Genomic DNA, 22,283 nt, shown 5'->3' on the forward strand with positions numbered 1-22,283 from the left:
CTAGTTTATTTCTAAAATTCATTTGCATATCTAGACTCTAGAGACGAACAATTGAAGATGGGTTGCTTTTTGGCACATACTCAGTAAAATATGGGATAAAAATGTACACATGTTTTAACTTATGTACCCATTCGATAAACACAACAAATTACAAGGGGCGTTAATGCAATTTTCTCCTCGCTGAATAAGAACCGCAACTTTACCAAAACTAAAGTAGAAAACCACAAAAAGTGTTTGGATGAACTTAATATGTGTGAAAATGTAATATTTCATTAAAAGTTAAAAAGAGTTTCAAAAAGTCAAGGTTTCCTTTCTTTTACAAATAATTTTTCCACCTTATACAAAAAGTTGTTTCAAAAAGTCTCTTTCATTTATCCAAACATTATTTTGACTTATTGCATTTTTTCAAAAAGCCAATAAATTGTTTAAAAAAGCTAAGCCAAACAACCCCGAAATGTTGCGAAAAAGTTTCAACCATGGAGTTAGACGCTATCAAAACAACTTAATAGAAGGAGAAAAGAACATCAAAACAACTTAATAGAAGGAGAAAAGAACACCCTTTACCTAAAGCAATTGATTCTAGTGTTCAAATCATCATAAACTTTCTTGATTACCGAGTACCCGGTTCATATTTTGTGTCATTAGTTGGAAAAATATCAATGGCCTGCAATTGATAAATGAGTTATATGATTTGGTCTATGATAGTCAAGGTGTTAGGGGTGACAAACACCAAGTTGTTTTGTTTATATATATAAGCCAATTAACGTACAATACGGCTTAACGTACATCACGTACGACCTATGTTGTCAAAAACGCAAGGCGCAGGCGAGGCGCATTGGCCTCGCCCAGAGGCGAGGCGCAAGCGCAAAAAAAAACGTGGGCTTTTTTAAGAAAAACGCACATAGAGAAAAAAATATAAAAAATATGTTATGCTTTGAAAATAAATAAGATTCAACATATAAAATCATGTAGCTAATAGTTAGTAGTAAAAGTTTAGCGCTTATACACACGTAGGGATACCAAAAGTTACTAGGAGTCTAGGACTTATATAAACGTTTACGGTCACTAAAACATTTAAACTTATAGTTCATCATCAATCATCAAGACCATCATCAAAATTATCAGAACTTCCATCAACATCAATTGGATATTCAGCTCCGGATTCATCAAGATCGTCTTTTTTAGAATCTTCATCCACTAAACCTCTTTATCACGACGGTTCTTGAGTGTCTTGTTGTACTTGACAAACACAAGATCTTGCAACTTCTTGTGTTCTAATCGGTTCCTTTTCTTGGAATGGATCTATTATTTAAAATAATAAATTTTAAATTATCAAAGCATAAATAAACTTCATATTATCATCAAACTTTGAAAGATAAATTACTTGCTCAAAGTGCTCCAGTTCCTTTCACATCCCGATGAACTACATGTTAAACTAAGCACTTTCATAGCTAATTGTTGGATATTTGGGACTTCTTTCCCATACAAATTCCACCATTGAGCTACAAATATAAAACTTAGCAAGTATTAATGTAGTATACCTAAAAAATATGATAAAAAATTCAAAGTAAGTTAACTTACCAGGATCTATTGTGCAATGTGCTCGCTTTGCAATATCTAAAGCAAAACGGCCCTCTTGGTTTACCCACTTTACCATCTCCTTCATGATTAAGTCTTGTTTGTCCTTTGAAGGAACAAGTCTTTGAACACACTTGATCATCCCATCCGTCACCACTTGATCTTGCTCAATTTCAGGCCTATAGCAATAGAACTCCGGGTTAAAGTAGTAACCTGCCGCATGCAATGGATGGTGGAGTTGACAATCCCATCTTTTGTCAATAATAGCCGACACCACTTGGTAATCAACGCTATTTTCACCTAAAGCCTTTGCAATTGTTATCTTAGATCTTTCCATACGTTCATATAGATAACCCATCGCGGGTTTTTTCTCATTGTCAATAAGGCGAAGTACGCGTACAATAGGACCCATAACTTTAAGAGTGAAAGTCACATTGGTCCAAAAAGCATATGTGTGAACAACATCCTTAGCCCGCCTTCCTTAGGTTGTTTTGCCCATTTACTTTTCTTCCATTTATCACTAGCAAACATGGTTCTCAAAGCCGACTTTTGCTTATGCAAACTTTGTAAAGTAAGATATGTTCTTGCAAATCTTGTAACTCCACTTCTTGTCAACTCCTTGTTCTTTGTGAACTCTCTCATCATGTTCAAAACACCACAATGGTTGTAAATATAGCCAACAAGAAAAATTCCTTTTTCAATGGTTTGTTTGACTTTAGGAATCTTTCCAACATCTTCAAGCATTAGATCTAAGCAATGCGCCGCACAAGGGGTCCAAAACTGTTTCCTTTTGTCCATCAATAAGTTGCCTAAAGACATCAGTAAAATATGGGATAAAAAGAGAAAAATGCCTGGATAGTCCCTGTGGTTTCACCTTTTTTCACCTATAGTCCCTATCTTTCTAAAACTACTTGAATAGTCCCCAAGGTTTTCCATTTTGTTCTCGGATAGTCCCTGGGTCTAACTTCAGTTACTTTTCTCTGTTAAAATGATGTGAAATGACAAAAATACCCTTTCCTTTAAAAGGCCAAACCACAGGGACTATCCGAGCATTTTTCTCTTATAATTATATATTTTTAATAAAAACCTTTTAATTAATATTTTTAATAAAATCTTTTAGTGAATATTAATAATTATGTAATGATGACCTAATTATTAATTATTAATATAATATAATTAATTCAAAAAACAAAACGACAATTCCACTGTCGTTGTCTTCTTCGCAAAACAAGTCCCAAACCCTAATGTGTTCAGCCGCCGCCGACAAGGTGATGATGACGATAAAGTGTGGTGACCGGCGATGATGACAATCAGAGATGATGAGATTGACGGTGACGGACAGTGAATGGCGGTGGTGTTTATGAAGAACGAAGACGAAAGTGGTCGGAGAAGGAGGTCGATGTTGAAACCGATGAGAAACAGTGATGACGACGATGATGAACAGTGGCGGATGTTGCAGGTTGGTCGGAGATGATGACCGGAGACTTGCAAGTGATAACGATGAAGGTCGCGGGTGTTTATGGAGGTCCGTACGAAGGTGGTGGTGAAGATGAACGGAGATGATGTGAAGTGATACGGTGGTGATGGAGATCGGTTGTTCAGACGCCGCAAAAGGAGGTTGATGGTGATTATCGATGAAGATGAAGACCGAGATGAACAGTGAACGACGATAGAGAAGGTGACTGAGATGATTTTCCGAGTTGCAGGTTTGGCGGAGGTCGACGTTTACGGTTGCCGGAGATGATAGATGAAGGACGGAGATAATCTGTGTGTTTTGTAGTTGCCGACGATAGAAAATATAGAAGTGATGATGATGATGATTGACGATGGTGAAGACGCCGGAGGTGGGTGACGGTGGTCCGAGACAAACGGAGAAGACAAACGGAGAAGATGAACGGAATATGGTGGTGATGAATGATGGAAGGAGATAGTCCCTGTGGTTTGGCCTTTTAAAGGAAAGGGTATTTTTGTCATTTCACATCATTTTAACAGAGAAAAGTAACTGAAGTTAGACTCAGGGACTATCCGAGAACAAAACGGAAAACCTTGGGGACTATTCAAGTAGTTTTAGAAAGATAGGGACTATAGGTGAAAAAAGGTGAAACCACAGGGACTATCCGGGCATTTTTCTCGGATAAAAATGTACACATGTTTTAACTTATGTACCCATTCGAGAAACACAACAAATTACAAGGGGGCGTTAATGCAATTTTCTCCTCGCTGAATAAGAACCGTAACTCTAGTCAAGTGAACCACAAAAGGCGCATCCGTAGGGCAAGTGAACGGCGGAAAAAGGTCAGCCAGTCGTCGTTTCCGGTAAAACTTCCGTCATCTCTTTCTCTCCTCATGTCTCTCTCTCTAGAAAATATAGATTTAAATCATAAACTAGCAGATCCGTAAAAATCGTAGATTCGTACCAGTTTGATTTATCATTTCTTTGTATATTTTGACGATTACGATTGTATGTAGATTAGTTAGGTATTCTATGTTGCTGCTATTACTCGATTGATTATTATTCGCGATGGTTAAATTTTGAGTGCAAATACATACGATAGAAATGTTATGAGATTTATAAATAAGTTTTTGTTTGTGAATCAAATAATGTTAGGCAAATTGGATTTAAATAATCCCAACTGTCTCAATTTGGCCGATAATAATCCCAACGCAGTTATTTGCCGATAATATAATCCGAACTGGTCCACTTTTGGCCGATAATAGTATGCGTTATAGTTTAATGGATTTTTTTTCCGAGGGCTTTTGATTAGAACGAGGATACGAGTTGATTGATGTAAAATTTACCTCGAAATACTGGCCCAAACGACGAAAACGGTGCTTCAATTCAGGTGTTTAAACTTCCAATTAACAAAATTCAAGCAGTTTGAAGCACCGTTTCGAGGTAAGTTTTACATAAATCGACTCGTATCCTCGTTCTGATCAAAATCCATAAAACATCGGTTGGTAATTCGGAAAAAAGCTTAACTCCGTTAAGTTATTTTTAACGGCGGACTATTATCAAAAGTGGACCAGTTCGGATTATTATCGGCAAATAACTGAGTTGGGATTATTATCGGCCAAATTGAGAAAGTTGGGATTATTTATATCCAATTTGCCTAGTGTTAGTTGTTTAGTTACATATTGTTTGTCTCGTTATTTGAATTTGGGAAAGGCAACTTATTGTTTTTAAGCTTCCAGCCCTAAACATTTCAAACATGTTTTTTCTTTAATCTTGTTAGGGTAAATATTTTGTAACATATCATGAAATGGGGAAGTATAATCTATAGATTGAGTTTTTGCAGAAACATTGTTGTATACATGACACGAAATTCCAAATTGGATTTTGTTGTAATTCTATGAGTAAGTGATTGAAATCAATTGCAATAACAATTAAAAACAAACCTTCTATGATGAACTAGTCGAGTAGAATTTGAATAATATTGAAGTCTTATGTGAGTGAATTATAAGGAGCTGAATTTTGGAACAATGAATAAATCATTTTTAGGTTAAGATATATTTGGTTCTCATGAACTGGGTTTAAAAAAGCGAGCTTTAAGCGCGCTTAAAGCGTGAAGTGATGAAGCGTTTGGAATAGCGCTTTTTTTGGTCTGAAGCGTCACAACACGTGAAGCGTTTTGAGGCGAGCTTTAAGCGCGAAGCGACCATGGTTTGAGGCGACGCTTCAGCCCAATCAGGTCACATTTGGGTCATTTTTTAGGCCCATTAGTCTTTAAATAGGGTTTAAATGAGGCCCTACTTCTTTACCCTAATAATCAGCCGCTATCTTTTAACATATCAGCCGCTCCCTTCCTCTTTCTCCTTCTATTATCTCTGCAACTTGATTTCTATACGATGAAGATGAGCTTGAAGAAGATATTGGATTGAGTGATGTTGATGGAGATGAATACGTACTTGATTATGATGATTATTGATTAAAGACTATTTATATGTTTATGTTTCAAGTGTGTTTCGACTTTAATTTATGTTTTTTATGTGTTAAGTGTGTTTTTTAATCATGTTTTTGTGTTTATTATTGATTAACAAGTAGAATAGGTCATATTGATGTTTACAATATTTTATTTTATTTTTTTTTATTTTGAGTGCTTCGTATACGTGAAGCTCTCGCTTCGCGCTTGAAGCTTCGCTTAAAGCTTTTGGAACCAAAACACTTTGGAGCGCCTCGCGCTTTTTTAAACCAAGCTCATGAATCGTTTGTTGCTGGTTGCTACTTCTTTAAATCAATTGTACGTATTTTTTTATGACTTATGCATTTAAATGATGGAGTCATCTTAAACAATGTTATTTACTTATCTTAGCCTTTTCTTAACCATTGTCTTTTCGAACAAATATCATGTGCATGTCACTTATCTACACCAACCATGAGGCCTTCCTCTAGTCACTTATTAGCCAAACAAAAGGAAGATAGCCACTTAAAGCTGGCATTCACGTAGCCCCGTGGCAACTGGGAAAACATTTGTCACATACTCACATGTTTACAAGTTTGTTAATAAGGAATCAAAGATAACTAATACTGTTCACTTCTAAATATGTTGTAGCATGACATGACAAGTGAAATAAGATTAAGTATATTTTGTTTCCAATTTTAGAATAAGGGCAACTAGTTTGGCATTTGAAATTGTGGCTTGAAAACTAATCCAGATATGAGGGAGTAGGAAAGAAGCTCATTTATATGTGAAACTGGCCATTTTTAGTACGGGCCTAAGTGGGCTCGGTTGGACTGGGGTGACTCGTGAACACTTTTTTGTACATTAATTCTATGGTTATTATTGCCAAAATAGATGTTATCACGATTACATTCTTGGTCTTTGAATAGTAAGTAATTTAGTTTCAATGAGGTTGTATGCTTTTAAAATAGACTTTAGGAGACTTTTAATGTGTGTGACATGTTCGATCCATTGCCCTTATAGCTAAACTATTTGATTTGACCCATTTTGACTCGTTTGAGACAAAAGACAACCCTGGTCAAACATATTCAAAATGTCATTATTTGTGCATATACTATAGCCTTTAAATCTTTGAGTTTTGTGTGCATGTGATTTTGATGGATTTATCCACTTCAACTGCTGTTTTATGATTTGCAGGTTTTGAGTACAAAGTAAAATGGGTGGTGGTAGAGTTGCTCATCCGGTGTTGAAAGGCCCTAGCGTGGTCAAGGAGCTGGTGATTGGAGCGGTGCTTGGGTTAGCTGCTGGTGGTTTGTGGAAGATGCACCACTGGAACGAGCAGAGAAAAACTAGGGCATTTTATGACCTACTCGAGAAGGGTGAGATCAGTGTGGTTGTAGACGAAGAATGATCATTGCCATACAAGTTCGTTTATGATATCTGATGTCAGACGGTTATATAAAAGAGATACATTTGGTTTTGAATTTGAAAACATAAAAGTGTGGCAATGAAGTTGTGCTTAAATGTGTTCTTTTGTTAAAAGAAATGTGGGACTGGTGCTTTTGATTTGTTATTAATGTTATGCTTTGCTCTTCATGGAATCCAATTTCCAGTTTGAGTTTTACTGATTGCTTGGTTTTACAACAAACGGGCATGTTTACCTAGATATGTAGGCACTTATCACGACTTAGAACGTCAACCATTTCGACCTATTATCGTGTGTAGCAGGTGACGAATTTAGGGATTTACGTGGGCATGGTTAAACAGATAAAAATAGGCCAGGTTAGCGTTATTAACGTGGAAAAAGTATATAGATACATAATTGACTTCCATTTTCTAATGGTCGAAATGGCATGACTCAAATTATATAATGGCTATATAATTGGACTTCCTTTCATTCAAATGTGCACAAAGGGTGAGTGAGGAGTTTTCGTTTCATAAAACAGAACATAGATCCGTCTTTAAATTTAGTATGATAGGTATTTGTATAATTTAGCATATCCTTTATAACAAAAACTAAAGTAGAAATTAGCACATATTAATATTAAACAGGTTTGAGATCAAAAGAAACCAAGATTGGTCTGTCACGGACCAACTATTAGGTAAGCAATTATCGTTCTTTCTTGCACCTTACTTGCAGTTCAATCCATGACAGGCCAATCTTGGTTTCTTTCTAAACCTGATTAATATTAATATGTGCTAATTTCAACGGGGTTGCATTGAACTGGTCAATTACGCCTTAAAAACGGTTTAGTAAGGCCGTTGACTGGACTGTATGTGCTTAGTCTCAGTTTGGGCCACCATTTTCGTAGTCTACATACTTTAACTAAAAAAACGGGCATGAGGTAGACAACATATGTCAATCTGACTACTAATATCTTGTTTAGGTTTAAATCAATGATCTATTTTTCTTAAAATTAAAAGATCATGTCTCTAACCATATACACTTACCAGATCAACTTTGATTTTAACCGATGAGTTTAGCCAGTCTGAACCCGTTTTTGTCAGCCCTATAACTTTTTATTTTATTTTATGTAAACATGTGGATCACTAGGTGATATTTGTAAATTGTAACACATGTATTTCAACATGAACCATATAAATTTAGCACGATAGTAGTTAAAACCTAAAAAAAAATTGGGAACTAAATGCAATTTTTAAAACTTGAGGGTCATTTCATCTTGCCAATCGGACCCTAAAACATTTTAGAGTTAAATGTCATTTTAGTCCATGTGGTTTGGGTTATTTTGACAGGTTAGTCAAAAATTTTCATTTTTCATCTGTGGGTATAAAAAGGTATGACCGTTGCCATTTTAGTCCACTGGGTTAACTTCATCCATTTTTTATGTTAACGAGAAGGGTAATTCGGTTATTTTATATGACTGAATTGCCCTTCAAGTTAATAGAATTACATACAAAATGACGAATTGCCCAACTTGTTAACAAAAAAATGGATGAAGTTAACCCAGTGGACTAAAATAACAACGGTGAAACCTTTTTTAACCCACACGCGAAAAATGAAACATTTAGACTAAATTTGGCAAAATGATCGAAACCACATCATTTGACTCAACATTTTAATCGGTTCCCGCCTTTACGAAAACACACACATATACACTCGAAATCATCATTCATTCTCAAATCTGAATTAATCAAACCACAGGCATTGAATTTGAAATATACGATCGCTTGAATCCAGATAAGAACCCGTAGTAAAGAAGCACGATAATGGCAGATGACGTAAGCAGATGGTCCGTAACCTACACGAAGCACAAAACGCAGAAACGCAAAATTTATCAGGACGGATTTCTAGAGCTTCAATCATCCAGTCACAAGGTCGTTTCCAGTTTTCACATCTCACTTTGTTGATTGCTTAATCGCTTGATTTGCATCGATCAATTACCTCCTAGTTTGTTCATGTAGTGTTAGGTTTAAATGTTTAATGATCACTGTATGACTGTAGATCTGTAATTATCGCCGTACTGTCTGTTAGCTTTGAAATATGTTGGATCTGAGTTTATAATTTTGTTATTTACAATGTTTTGAAGTGAAATTGGCTTTCTAGGTTTGATTTTGACCTTTTTAGTCAAACTAGTTATCTGTAAGAGGTAGAGTGATACTGATGACATACTATATGCGTATATTAAACGAGATGTAAAATCGCTAAACCGGATGTTTATTAGTATTCAAAGAAAAGCGATGGTGGTTTTGGATGCTAAAAAGGTATTTTGGACCACAAACAGATTAGGAATGTAGGTAGTTTATATATAGATCGACTTATTTTGTTGCTGAAGTGGCCTGGAATCCTGGATGTAGAAATGATAAATGTATATATATGCTAATGTTATACATAATTTATGCTTGTTGATCTCGAGATAAGGTTTATGCTTGATATTTGATTTTATGATGATAGAAAAGTGTAGTTTGTTCACATTAGCTTAATCATCTTCTAGTGCCTGCTAATAGCCCGAGTAAAGCCTTTAGTGATCTATACGCTTATATAATACTGCATTATTTTGTAATTTTATTTTTTATTCTCAGTCTGGTAAGAACACACACATCCATGTTTTGAATGCACTTGTAGTGCTAATTTACATTGTTATATCATCGGACATTGGGTGCTAGATAGCCTAGATTCCTGGTTTGGTATTGCATTTTGGACGTTTAGTTGCTTTAATCAATCAAAGGCGCCAATATCTAACAACTGGCGACTGTGGTAACAAAAATGTGAGTGTTGATAGTTTCAGTTTTTTATATTTTTGGTCTTAAAGAAGTTGTGTACACGTTGTTGCTTTTGGGCGATATCAACAATCGCTTTATATATAAACAACCGTGTCAATTTTTCATGCTTATAAGTCTTTTAACAGGTTAAGCTATATGACGACTGTGATAAACTTTTGGAAAGCAAGATTGTGAAGCTTGATGATGCGGTCAGATCAGGTGAGACACTAACATTCGGTGCTTATCTTGTTGATATTGGTGATCCCCATGGAGAAAGTGAAACTAAACCTGTTCCAAACCCGATTCTTCAAAGAGACAAAATTACGATGGATAGGAAAGCTACACCCAACAATAGTAAGTTAAAAAACTGAAAGTGTTAGTGTGCATTAACTGTATGTATGATAATAATTACTTGTTTTCTGATTCTCTGTTGGTAAATTTCACACAGTAAAGTGCTATCTTTTTGCTTTTAGGAACCAGCATGGGTAGACTACATGTTCGTAAAGGTTCATCCACCAATCTGAGTCCATCACAGAAACTTATTAGAGGTTAGCTGTGTTACTTTCACAAACATAAACAGGCATTGTGAAAGATTAATTATACAAATAGCTTAAATTAGCCATTGTACTTATGTTATGCTTCTCAATATCAGAGTTCAAGAGACGTGAGGTCAACATATATAGTTCTTCACCCAGTCATCCAGACACTGTGAAAGATGATTCAACAGGTTATTTTTAATCATACCACTTTCTCTTACCATCTATATAGGAATCTGTGCCTGTTGGCTTTTTGTTGGGCATCAATCACATAATTTAGTCTTTAACTGAAAAAAATCCGACAATGATTTACGAAAACACTAGTTTATATCTTGGACTCTTTTGTAGAATAGTCGAATATTGATTTTATTTTAGTTTTTTCGATTAGAGTGGCAGGTCTTGTACACTACTCAATTAACACAAAAAGCCAAGAAGTTCCATGACGGAATATTGAAAGTTGCGGTTTCTGGATTGCGCGGGAGGCAGGTTAAATTTGACATACATTTGTGTATCCATAAAAAACATATGCATATGTGTTTATGCTTTTTGTTTTTTCTACTCAGGCGGTGCTGTATGATGAAACAAGGAGAGTCTTAGACAGTAGATTCCTTAAAAGTGAGGAAATTATCAGTGCTGGTGATACAATGAGATTTGATGGTCATATAGTGGACATCGTAGAACTAAAAGACGATAAACCTCTCAAAAGTACAAATGTTGATGAAAGTAATTGCTATAAACAGAATGCAGTGCAGTCAAAGATTCAACCTGATATGAAAGGTTAGTTCTTATACACTCTTTGACTTTTTGCAAGGCTATGTTTATTTAAATTGACTACATGCATGTAGATGGTTGTTTTATTATGTTATTTTACAGTTTGTGGATCAACTCCATGACTTTTTATGGTTTATATTATTATTCTTGATCCGTTGATCGTTTAGAGTGGGACGTCATGTACACTGCTCAAGTAACCCAAAAGGCCAAAAAGTTCCACGATGGTGTCTTGAAACTTGCAAGTTCTGGGTTACAAGGGAGGCAGGTAACTTTCTCATTTTTGTCATTCAAAATGTTTCCAACTTTCCTTTTTGAGGAAAATGCCATTTTCGGCCTCTGAGGTTTGGCCAGTTTTGCGACTTTCGTACAAAAGTTTGTTTTTCTGCATGTGGATCCAAAAGGTTTGAAATCTTGCTATTTTCATCCGGCTCGTTAACTCCATCCATTTTTACTCCGTTATGTCAGGGATATTTCTATCTTTTTTGTTAAGGGCAATTCGATCTTTTTACATAAAGTGAAAAAGACCGATTTGCCCTTTAAGTTAACAAAAAAGACGGAAATACCCCTGACTTAACGGAGAAAAATGGATGGAGTTAACGAGCCGGATGAAAATGGCAGGATTTCAAACCTTTTGGATCCAGATGCCGAAAAACAAACCATTGGATGAAAGTCACAAAACTGGCCAAACCTCAGAGACGAAAATGGCATTTTACTCTTCCTTTTTTTGTTTGATGTAACTAGTTTGAATCTCACTTTTATTGTATCCAAAAAAAAGCTAAAAGGGTAAATCTACACAAGTGGTTCCTCTACTATTGCTAATGTAAACAGTTTAGTTCCATAAATCTCTCAAGTGATTTAAGAGTCTAAATTTATTAACCTTATGAGAAGATTAAATGATGAGATCAAAAACAGACCAGAAGTTAAAAATTTTATGGTGTTATTGACTTATTTCTATATCTTACTTTTAGAAAAAGTGATAAAGAGTACGTTAGTGAACACACTTCCTACTAGTTTTACCTTTCTGGCAGCTAAACTCCAGGCTTCAGTGACATTTGTTTTAACCTTTTGTCTACCACTAATTTTAATGACCCGTGTTCACATAATAGGAGGCTACTCTGTTAGCAGAAGATGGAACAATTTTGTCTCGCAGATACCTTAAACTTTCAGAAGACATCAATAGTGGAAGTTCTTTTAACATGACAAATTACTTGGTGGAAGTTTGTGAACCAAGAAAACAGTCTGCAGGTAGGTTTTGTAGTTTTATAGTGTCAACTTGAAACTACAAGTAAGATAATGTTTTTCTATTAACGGCTTAAATGTTTAGAAAAATGTCCAGTAAAAGCTTCTATAACGGAAAAAGAAACACCAGAGATTAAGAGAACTGATGTGGATAATACCAAATTATGTAAGAGATTCCCAGCTGGTGATACAATGAGATTTGATGGTCATATAGTGGACATCATAGAACAGAAAGACGATAAACCTCTCAAAAGTACAAATGTTGATGAAAGTAATTGCTATAAACAGAATGCAGTACAGTCAAAGATTCAAACTAATATGAAAGGTTAGCTCTTATACACTCTTCGACTTTTTGCAAGGCATCTATGTTTATATGAATTGACTATATGCATGTTGTTATGATATTAAGAGTACAAGGGGGTCTTTGTCATTGTTGTATTGTATGGGGGTTATTTGTAAGTACGGTATTAGTTGTTAGTCAGGTACACATAAGAACAATCAGTGTGTTACGTTTCATCTGACTCAAGCCTTGAACACACCCTTTCTTTGCCATGCATATGCAGAATACTCCCACGATGCAACAACAGTTGGATTGCAATTATTAGTTTCTCTTTCATTGTGCTTCTTTTACCTAATGGTCTGAAGAGTAGTGGGTCAGTTGTGTTAATTTCTTAGTAATATGAATGAAATGAAATTGGTCTATATCGCTCTCTAATTGCTTCTGGTCATCTTCAACCTCCTTCTAAGTTATAAAAATCCAAGTGGTACATATCACAATGAAGAATGGGGGTATCAATGGTTTGAGACAACTTTCTTCTCCTCTTTGTGTTCTGCTTCTCTCTAATCGATCAACACGTAACACATGCACACAGTTGTATTGTTGAGTTATTAATTATTATAGCATTTGCAGATTAACTTCATTTTTTATTGTTTATCTTATTGTTCTTAATCATTTAGAGTGGGACATCATGTACACTGCTCAAGTAACCCAAAAGGCTAAAAAGTTCCAGGATGGTGTCTTGAAACTTACAGGTTCTGGATCACAAGGGAGGCAGGTAACTTTCTCATTCTTGTTGTACAAAATGTTTCCAACTTTCTTTTTCCTGTTTAATGTAACTAGTTCAAATCTCACTCTTCTCTGTATCCAAAAAAAGCTAAAAGGCTAAATCTACATAAGGGGTCCCTGTACCATTGCTTAAGTAACAAGTTTAGTCCCATAAATCTGTTTTAGTGACTTAAGAGTCTATATTGATTAACCTTTTGAGTAGATTTACGGATGAGAATTAGGGCTGTAAATGAACTGAACGTAACAAGACTTTCTTTATGTTCGTTCATTATGGAATGAGCATGTTCAAGAACTGTTCACGAACGCTTACCGAACGGGATTTTTGTTCGTGTTTGTTCATTAAGGAAATGAACCTGTTCATGAACTGTTCACGAAAAGTTACCAAATGCAAATGAACACAAACAAATGTTCATGAACATAAATGAACACAAACAGCTTTTATGAACACTAATGAATACACACGAATATATATTCATTTTAGAATAAAATATGCATTTTTCATCACAAAGGTTACGAAGAATCCACCAAAAAATAAATGAGCACCTAACATAATTATCATAACACAGTTGACATAATTATTAACACAAAATTAAGAAGTTTGTCAAGCTTTAACACAAACTCAAAAAATGGTCAAGTGAGAGATGTTGGGGGAGGCATATAGTATAACTAGGGTTTCAAATTTTTAGAAATTAAAAACAATAAAACAAATACAACATTTAAAAACCTTTAAATGAACGAACACATATGAACATAAAGAGCGAATATAAATGGACACATTACGTTCACGAACATAAACGAACGTACGCAACCACTGCTCACGGAGTTAAACGAACGAAATTTCTTGTTCGGTTCGCTTATAGTCCTAATGAGAATGAATTCAGTCTGGGACTTAAATTTTTATGGTATTATATATTATATCTTACTTTTAGGAAAAAAGTGATCAAGCTTAAATTTAATGAGAGTATGTTAGCAGAAACACTTGTTGCTAGTTTTGCGTTTCTGGCAGCTAAAGCTCAAGCTTCGGTGACATTTGTTTTAATTCTTTTTTCTACCACTTATTTTAATGACCCATGTTCACGTAATAGGAGGCTACTTTGTTAGCAGAAGACGAAACAGTTTTGTCCCACAGATACCTTAAACTCTCAGAAGACATCAATAGTGGAAGTTCATTCAACATGACAAATTACTTGGTGGAAGTTTGTGAACCAAGAAAACATTCTGCAGGTAGGTTTTGTAGTTTTATAGTCATAATTCTGTCGAATAACTTAAACTACAAATAAGATGATATTTTTCTGTTAACGGTTTAAATGTGTAGAAAAATGTCCAAGAAAAGTTTCTACATCAGAAAATGAAACACCAGAGATTAAGATAACTGATGTGGATAATATCAAATTATGTAAGAGAATCACAGCTACCAAACCACCATCTGACGGTAAGACTATGAATAAAGATTTCATTTAGTTTATTTGCAGTATTTTATTATGGAGTAAAATGCCATTTTCGTCCCTGAGGTTTTGCCAGTTTTGCGACTTCCGTCCAAAGGTTTTCATTTTTGCATCTGGATCCAAAAGGTTTGAAATCTTGCCGTTTTCATCCGACTCGTTAACTCCATCCATTTTTTCCCCTTAAGTCAGGGGCATTTCTGTCCTTTTTTGTTAACTTAATGGGCAATTCGGTCTTTTTCACCTTATGTACAAGCATTTAGCATAATGTACAAGTATTCAAAATACTGAATTGCCCTTTAAGTTAACAAAAAAGACGGAAATACCTCTGACTTAACGGAGAAAAATGGATGGAGTTAACGAGCCAGATGAAAATGGCAAGATTTCAAACCTTTTGGATCCAGATGCAAAAAAACAAACCTTCGGACGGAAGTCACAAAACTGGCCAAACCTCATGGATGAAAATGGCATTTTACTCTTTATTTTGGTTTTATTAAAAATGTATTGCTTTCAGGATAGTTTTCTTTGTTGGTCATTTTACCTAGTCATTGCTCTCTTGAACAACACTGTTATGAAATCTTTTTTTTATTTGTAGTAAAACCGCCAAAAGGAGCTTTCTTGTTGCAAGATACTGAATTAAAGGTTAGAAAGCCTATTGCAGATGAAGTTATATCAACGACCATCAGCAAAAACAAGAGTTTACGTGATGGTATGTGATGTAGGCTGCCACTTGATTCATAAGTTTGTATTTAATGATTTTTATTAAATTTTGATGTCTTTTTCTTCCGCAGCCAATTCAATTTTGTCCATTCTTAAAAAACCCAGTACTCAAGGTGTCTGTGTAGAAAAAATACATTTAGAGGCTCAACAAGACTCTTGTAGTAGTAGAGCTGACATGGCACCCTGCAATGAGGAAACACGAGTGTCTTCAGAAGGTAAGTAACTATACGTTGATCACATGTGTTCGAGAAATATTATTATATATTGTTTTGGGTTACATCTTATCAGTGATTAGAAAATTCTGATGTAGAAATTCGTATCTTTTTCTTGCAGCAGTATCTACCTCAAACCTCAATGAGCTAGCTAAAGAAGCTAAAGAAACTAAAGATCAAAGTAATGCTGAGGTACTTGTTTGAATGTTTATTGTTTTTATTATACTCGGATCCGTCAATTGTTGAATACTGTTATGCTTGAATGCAGATTTCTGGTGATAACAACATAATTGACTCGAGAAATGTTGACTTTCCAAGTTTTGATCTTGGAATTGACTAGGGTCATCATGGATTCATTGCGGTTTTCTCACCATCCTCCTGGTAAAGAAAAGTGGAAAATACGAAAAGATTATTTAGCAAAACATTAATAGAAAGTATTAAGTAGCCGCATTACGCTTTACATAATGATACGTAAAAATACTCTTATGTTTTAGATCAAGAAAAAAACATGGAAAAAAATAGCTTCTTGTAGAACATCCTTCCAGAACATAAAGACTTCTTGTTTATCTGAACTATATAATATTGTTCTTCGACTTATATATACTTAGCAATGCTTTGAAAAGGTTTCTTGTTTTCTTCGAGTAGATTTCCATATCTTTTGTGCTTGGTCTGCTTGGTCTTTGTGGGTACAAGGTTTGAGATTTCATAGCCTCTGGTGGTTGCTGTAACTACACAGGAAGGTAAAAAAAGAACAATGGTAAACCGTAAACATATAGTGTATTAGATTATTAATCCTTGAATTATAGCATATAAAAAGAAAATACTTTGCTTACTTGCTGTCTGCTACTGGACGGGTTTGGGCTGATGGACCGATGAACAGAAGAGGCAGAAAACTTGACAGAAAAGCTTGGACACGTTGGTTGATTTGCCGAAGAGCCTGAGCATCTAATCGAGAATCGAAGCGGTGAAACTGACCGTGATCGTTTCTCTGGTTTCCAGATAATGTAATTAGTACATCAAGTATGACTAAAAAAGAGGATGAAAATACCACTAACCTATTTTTTTGAGTGATGCATCCTTTGTAAGCGAGAAGGTAATTAAACCCGATGGCAACTCGGTACAAGTTTGTCGAGAATACCCTTTTCTGCACAAGTTTTTATACATTGAACTTTTCTTGGTGAAGCTTCAATAGAAGTAACCGAGAACATTTTATAAATATGAGATCTTAGCAGTTAATAGTATCCGTTACCTTAGACCCGATGACTGGACTGGTCCTGTTTTTGGTTTATTAGCTTCAGAAATGCAACCTTCTGTAGCAACAATAGACCATTTTCTGCTTAGTATTTGACATAAATATGCAAAGTTCAAGACGTATGAAACGGTCTTGAATAGCAAAAAGAAAGTAAAAATATCGATGAATTAATGGGAAATTTTAAGAGAATTACATTACAATATTACAAATAGCAAAGAAAAACATAAGTGACCTTGAGCAGGGTACTGCTTGTAATACTTTGGTGTCTGCATCATCAGTGATTGTTGCGATAGCTCACCATAGTTAGCACATATTTGACATGTACGTAAGCGCTGCCATAATCACCCGATTAAAATCACACACAAACACAATACTAAAGAGGAAGATGAAAATAGAAGACTATTCACAATTTTGATCTGTTTACCTATAAGTGTGTCGATTTGGGTTGTGTTTAATCTCGGGTAGTCTAAAATATATTTTAATTGCATACAATCTCTTATATCATTTTTATTCAAATATTTAAATGATTATTATAACATTGTTGCCCTTTCAATCATAAGTAACAAATTACATATCTACATTTCTAATAAGAAAATGGACAAAACGTGTTTGTTGGTCAACCTGAACCCGTTATCTTGCCTCCGCTAGTTACTTCATATTCGAATATATATAGTTAATTTGTACCTGAGGGAAGATCCAACTTAGATTATCACCTGTTCAATGCCGGATACTAGAAGCTTTGTTTTAGAAACTTCATTGACATGTTCATCTAGTAACTTGTTAACTTTATTCGTCACGCAGCCCAAATGGTCAACGGTTTTAAGCATAGATTTGGAGATGTAGTCCTTCAAGCTTTCTAACAACCTGTAAACGTATAAAGAACGAAGCTGATCAAGTCAAAAAAACATAACGTAAATTTTGTAGAGAAAGTCACCCTGAAGCAAATATTGCACAGCTTACATTTGTTTTTGGTCATTCTTGTGATATGAATCTTGAAAATGCTCTGCAGCTGAGTATAACTGTTCCTTTACATTTCGTAGGTCCTATAAAGTTTGCGCCATTAATTAGAAAGGCAACCGTTGTGTGTTTTTGGTGTTTTTCTGCCCTCGAATCCAACCATTGTATGAGTCCATGACATTTTTCTAATCTCATACAACAAACCAACTTTGTTGTACCACATTTGTTATACAAAGAGTTGTCAATAACACCAAATTTGATTGGTTTGTACTTTGTAGTATTATCATTATCATTATTATAGAAAATATAACATAGTATAAACTGTATATAATATTCAGCATGTTAGAGATACATAGATAGAGAGAGAGAGAGAGAGACCTTGAGTCCATCTGCAAAGAGCGAGCGGTGGGCCGAGAGATATTCATGGTAGTTGGAAGGTTGATGAAGATGATTTGCAGGTAAATATTTGTTCATACTCTCCATAACCAAACTTCAAGGCTGATTAAAGACCAAATGATGGGATGATTAAAGAGTTAGTTATATAAGCAGAAAACAAGTTGTTGGGTTTATTAGGTGAGATTCTATTTGGATAGGATACAAGTAACTTACAAATAACCTAACTCACATGGGTTTTGATGGGCTGGGCATGGTTACACCCTTAATAATATATGGGTGGGTCGGGTTGGTCAGTTAAATGAAATTTTCCTAAAACTTATTTGAAAATAGTTCGATTTGGTTACATAATGATCTATGTTTTTTAATAATAAGTTAATGAAGAGTAAACTTCCGTTTTGCTCCATGTGGTTTGGTTACTTTAACGGTTTTGCCCCAAACCTTTCAAAATAGCCATTTTACTCCCTGATCTAGGAAGGCCTTCATGATTTTGCTCCCCGACCCTAAACGTTATCCATTTTAACAGTTAGGGTTTTAAGCTGGAATTGTAAAGGGAGGGTTGGGAAAGGACATAATTGCCCCTCAGGTGTTTTGCACGTGACAAACTTTAACTGTTAAAGTGGATGACGTTTAGGGGCGGGAAGCAAAATCATGAAGGCCTTCATAGATCAGGGAGTAAAATGGCTATTTTGAAAGGTTTGGAGCAAAACCGTTATAGTGACCAAACCACTAGGAGCAAAACGGAAGTTTACTCGTTAATGAATTTGGGTGACTTTCAAGAGTTTGCCTTTTTTTATTAATAAAAACAAAATCTTGAAATGTCACCATTTCATGATTAGTACTTTAGTAGTATAGTGGTGAGTTCATTGTATTATTGCTTCCTCATGAAGACATTTTTCAATGATAACAAGTTGTAACAAGGTAAAGCCTTTTCTAGAGGGGTGTTACCGTTTGCACAAGAAAATAAATTAGGACTAGATGTAAGGGAAGAGAGAAATATTGGTAAATACTTTTTTATTTACACTCTTTCAATTATAAAAAATGACAATATATAAGTAATAATCAAAACTATATCTTGACATCGTGCAACAAACATAAAGGTTGTATGTGCTTTTTGCAATTGTTAACACTCTTTTATATGAATCGATTGGATGAGTTCACTGTTCATATAATCACTCATCTATGACCCGTTTAGAGTCACAACGCCCATAAGATTTGGATGGAATCGTTTTATCGGGTGACATAATCACTCATCTATGACCCATTTAAAGTCACAACACCCATAAGATTTGGACGGAATCGTTTTATCAGGTGACAAATCACAAAACAGTTTACCCAACTATCAGATCTAAAGTCCTTCATTTGAAGCCCTAATTATGTCTTGGAAGATAATTTTTTTCCTCTTTCATTTGATTTTGTATATAATTATGAAATATGTAAACCATGGATGTAATTAATTCATGTATTTATTTAGCTTTCTAATTTAATTTTAATTGTGTCCATTTTCAATTTTAAAACTAAAATATTTAGAAAAATATAACGTGTGCTTTAACTTTTATATTCATTCTTTTGTTCTACGTTAAAACTTAGTATCCACTAACAGAAAATCATTGTCCCTAATCTACTATTCTAATGATGTCTTGTTCCAATAATTTGCCTTTAACCAGCACCTACGCTTAATGCTTGTTTTAGCTGATTTACTTTTACCCAAATCTGAAAGAAACAATTTGTTATCCAATATATTGTCCTTTCACACCTACTCCATTAAGTATTCAATTATTTGTATAATGAATTTATTTGAAAACTAGTGGATTTTGGTAATATACTTATACGACTATCAGGTTTTTATTGTAATAAGAAATTGACAACTCTCTGACTTAAATCATTTTTGAAAAGATGAAATCGTTAATTACTTTTTAAAATATGCTAGCTTTCCAACAAATTGTTTGTTATGTTCTATCTAAGCAGTCAGATGAGTTTTAACTTTGAAAGATTTGAAATCACCGATATAGTGTATGAAGTGTTTGATTGTCGGTCACAAAATGACTTTTTTAAACCTTTTGGTATACATAATGCGTTGCTGTAATTTTGACCCGACATTGTTAACTTTAGTGGCGGAGTTTGATCAAAAGTTCTGAGGGGGCGGAAAGTCATGAGACCCAATTTATATATTGTATAAATATTTAGGCAAAATAATTTTGAGGGGGGGGGGATCCTATATAATTTTAAAATTTTCAGACGAAAAATAGGAAATTTTACACTTCTAATTGAAACATTGGGGGGGGGGGGGGCAACACAATATTGTAATATATTTTTTTACGGCTTAAATTACATCAAATCCGTCGTTAAGAGGGTTGAAACCTTAACTTCAAGGGAAACAACATAATATTAACACCTTAACTCCAATGGCTTTGTCAATTGAACCTAATCACTCCCCATATTGTACTATATGACATGGGTTAGTTGGTATGGGTTAGTTGGTAATTAATAGGGTAGCCTCGTACTCTAAGCAGGTAATGTAGCCCCAATGATATTTGACTATTTGAGTGTGTTGTCAAGCATATCATATAATGTTAGGAAGCGTAACTACTACACTAACCATAAAAACACCCGCATCAAATAATTGAATTCTAGTTTTGATTTCTTATCAACTTTGTTGGGATTTGAATGTGTGGGGATTTTTGTGGACCCATCGGCCGTCTGGGATGATATAGGCAGGCATTGTTATATCTACAAATTGATTTTTGTGTGTTATATGAAGAACTCAAGATGCAACTATTTTTCTAAGGTGACTAGGTGAGGACTACAAGCTATTTTACTAATTGACAGGGCTGGACCGTTAAGCTTATTAATCTAAGCTAAGGCCTAGGGCCACCAAAAAACAAGGGTCTCTAAAATTTCTTTCTTTTCAAATGTTATACTTGTTTTTGGTCCATTTAAACAACATTTCTAGGCCCATGATTTAGGATTTTACTCTAGGAGTTCACGTTGTCCATGCACGCTTCATTTCAGAATCCAAAAGCAGCGCCGCAATACATCAACCCTCGTTACTTGTGGCTTTTTAGCAACCAATGTGAAATTGATTGCGAATTGGGCGAAATTAGGGCAGACATTAGGAAAAATCGTCGATGTGGTTATTCAATGTCTCAAATCTTAATCTCAATTGCTGATTTTCTTTATACCAATTTAATAGGGCTCCAACTTTGTAGTTCGTTTAGGGCCTCTAAAAACGTTGGAACGGCCCTGCTAATTGATGTAAGCTTAAGAACAAGTGTCATTTGCTTATTGTAACGAAGATCTCACATTATAAAACTTTAGCAAAATTGTTTGATTTTACCATTGGTAAAATATATTTCTCTGGATATAACACACTAATGAATAATAGGAAATTATATCTTCTTTACATAAACTAGTATTTAAAAATTCACTTTGAAATAATACAAGATAACATTTACCAAAAAAAAAAAAAAAACCTCAACGTTGTTGCTACTCCTACTTTTAACTTCCACGTAAGACCGTGTGGTATGGGGCGTGGGTTGGGGTAAAACGCCTAAGTCATCACCCCGGGTGGGTTTGGGTTGGGGCGTGGGTTTCAAGCCGGGCGTGGGGCGGGGGAGCAAGGTGACATGGCGGTTTGTAAATGGCCAAAAGAAAAGAGCCGTTGGGCTAGCCGTTGGCCAACGGCTATATTTAAAAAAAAAAAAAAAAATTCTTCCATTTTTTCACTATAAAAAACTCACATTTTACTTCCATTTTTTACCACATTCAACCACATCTTCTATACATCTTCAATTCTCCTTCTACAAAACGAAAAAATGTATCCTTACAACCGTCCTTTTGACCCGAGCAACCCGTATGGATTCCAAGAAAATAATCCTGGCCCACCACCCACTCGTCCAATAGCTCGTCCATTTTTCATACACTCTCCTATGCCCGACATGGCGGGTTATGCATCTTATATCGGGAATCGTGTATTTACGAACTTCCCACACACCAA

General features: G+C 35.0%; 4 protein-coding genes across 9 annotated transcripts; 2 read left to right on the top strand and 2 right to left on the bottom strand.

Annotated features, from left to right (window-relative positions):
• Window positions 1-1,197: 1,197 nt before the first annotated feature.
• LOC110932329 lies at window positions 1,198-1,990 on the bottom strand. Its single transcript, XM_022175672.2, has 3 exons — window positions 1,582-1,990; window positions 1,444-1,502; window positions 1,198-1,302 (listed from the first exon to the last, which is right to left on the bottom strand). The coding sequence occupies exons 1-3, from the start codon at window positions 1,988-1,990 to the stop codon at window positions 1,198-1,200; spliced, it is 573 nt and encodes a 190-aa protein (XP_022031364.2).
• A 1,768-nt stretch (window positions 1,991-3,758) lies between these two features.
• On the top strand, window positions 3,759-7,083 carry LOC110930263 (cytochrome c oxidase subunit 5C-2). Its single transcript, XM_022173538.2, has 2 exons — window positions 3,759-3,894; window positions 6,675-7,083. The coding sequence occupies exon 2, from the start codon at window positions 6,694-6,696 to the stop codon at window positions 6,886-6,888; it is 195 nt and encodes a 64-aa protein (XP_022029230.1). The 5' UTR covers window positions 3,759-3,894; window positions 6,675-6,693; the 3' UTR covers window positions 6,889-7,083.
• A 1,468-nt stretch (window positions 7,084-8,551) lies between these two features.
• LOC110930264 lies at window positions 8,552-16,081 on the top strand. 4 transcript variants are annotated; one of them, XM_022173539.2, is made up of 16 exons: window positions 8,552-8,813; window positions 9,845-10,052; window positions 10,172-10,246; window positions 10,351-10,425; window positions 10,623-10,720; window positions 10,798-11,011; window positions 11,173-11,270; window positions 12,112-12,250; window positions 12,330-12,569; window positions 13,202-13,299; window positions 14,396-14,534; window positions 14,626-14,742; window positions 15,348-15,461; window positions 15,544-15,687; window positions 15,806-15,876; window positions 15,953-16,081. In XM_022173539.2, exons 1-16 carry the CDS (start codon window positions 8,706-8,708, stop codon window positions 16,022-16,024), a joined length of 2,010 nt encoding a protein of 669 aa, XP_022029231.1. In that variant the 5' UTR covers window positions 8,552-8,705; the 3' UTR covers window positions 16,025-16,081. The 4 variants fall into 4 exon arrangements, with proteins under 4 accessions (XP_022029231.1, XP_022029232.1, XP_035843551.1 ...); XM_022173540.2 differs by having other exon boundaries at window positions 15,809-15,876; XM_035987658.1 differs by having other exon boundaries at window positions 12,342-12,569.
• Window positions 16,082-16,093: 12 nt separating this feature from the next.
• On the bottom strand, window positions 16,094-18,481 carry LOC110930265 (protein ABIL2). 3 transcript variants are annotated; one of them, XM_022173544.2, is made up of 8 exons: window positions 18,272-18,481; window positions 17,897-17,979; window positions 17,650-17,800; window positions 17,169-17,268; window positions 16,934-16,994; window positions 16,740-16,852; window positions 16,518-16,672; window positions 16,094-16,406 (listed from the first exon to the last, which is right to left on the bottom strand). In XM_022173544.2, exons 1-8 carry the CDS (start codon window positions 18,374-18,376, stop codon window positions 16,257-16,259), a joined length of 918 nt encoding a protein of 305 aa, XP_022029236.1. In that variant the 5' UTR covers window positions 18,377-18,481; the 3' UTR covers window positions 16,094-16,256. The 3 variants fall into 3 exon arrangements, with proteins under 3 accessions (XP_022029236.1, XP_022029235.1, XP_022029238.1); XM_022173543.2 differs by having other exon boundaries at window positions 16,094-16,412; window positions 18,272-18,478; XM_022173546.2 differs by having other exon boundaries at window positions 16,094-16,412; window positions 16,740-16,828; window positions 18,272-18,476.
• Between the last annotated feature and the right edge of the window lie 3,802 nt (window positions 18,482-22,283).

Source organism: Helianthus annuus, chromosome 3 (assembly GCF_002127325.2).
Source record: "Helianthus annuus cultivar XRQ/B chromosome 3, HanXRQr2.0-SUNRISE, whole genome shotgun sequence".
Classification (NCBI taxonomy): domain Eukaryota; kingdom Viridiplantae; phylum Streptophyta; class Magnoliopsida; order Asterales; family Asteraceae; genus Helianthus; species Helianthus annuus.

Coding starts and splice junctions, on each gene's coding strand:
- LOC110932329 (XM_022175672.2), bottom strand. CDS start 1,990: ATGGGTCCTATTGTACGCGTACTTCGCCTTATTGACAATGAGAAAAAA. Junction 1,503..1,581: donor ACATTGCACAATAGATCCTG/GTAAGTTAACTT, acceptor TTATATTTGTAG/CTCAATGGTGGAATTTGTAT. Junction 1,303..1,443: donor TCCAACAATTAGCTATGAAA/GTGCTTAGTTTA, acceptor TTTAAATAATAG/ATCCATTCCAAGAAAAGGAA.
- LOC110930263 (XM_022173538.2), top strand. CDS start 6,694: ATGGGTGGTGGTAGAGTTGCTCATCCGGTGTTGAAAGGCCCTAGCGTG.
- LOC110930264 (XM_022173539.2), top strand. CDS start 8,706: ATGGCAGATGACGTAAGCAGATGGTCCGTAACCTACACGAAGCACAAA. Junction 10,053..10,171: donor GAAAGCTACACCCAACAATA/GTAAGTTAAAAA, acceptor TTTTGCTTTTAG/GAACCAGCATGGGTAGACTA. Junction 10,721..10,797: donor CTGGATTGCGCGGGAGGCAG/GTTAAATTTGAC, acceptor TTTTCTACTCAG/GCGGTGCTGTATGATGAAAC.
- LOC110930265 (XM_022173543.2), bottom strand. CDS start 18,376: ATGGAGAGTATGAACAAATATTTACCTGCAAATCATCTTCATCAACCT. Junction 16,853..16,933: donor GTCCAGTCATCGGGTCTAAG/GTAACGGATACT, acceptor CACCAAGAAAAG/TTCAATGTATAAAAACTTGT. Junction 16,673..16,739: donor TGCATCACTCAAAAAAATAG/GTTAGTGGTATT, acceptor TCTGGAAACCAG/AGAAACGATCACGGTCAGTT.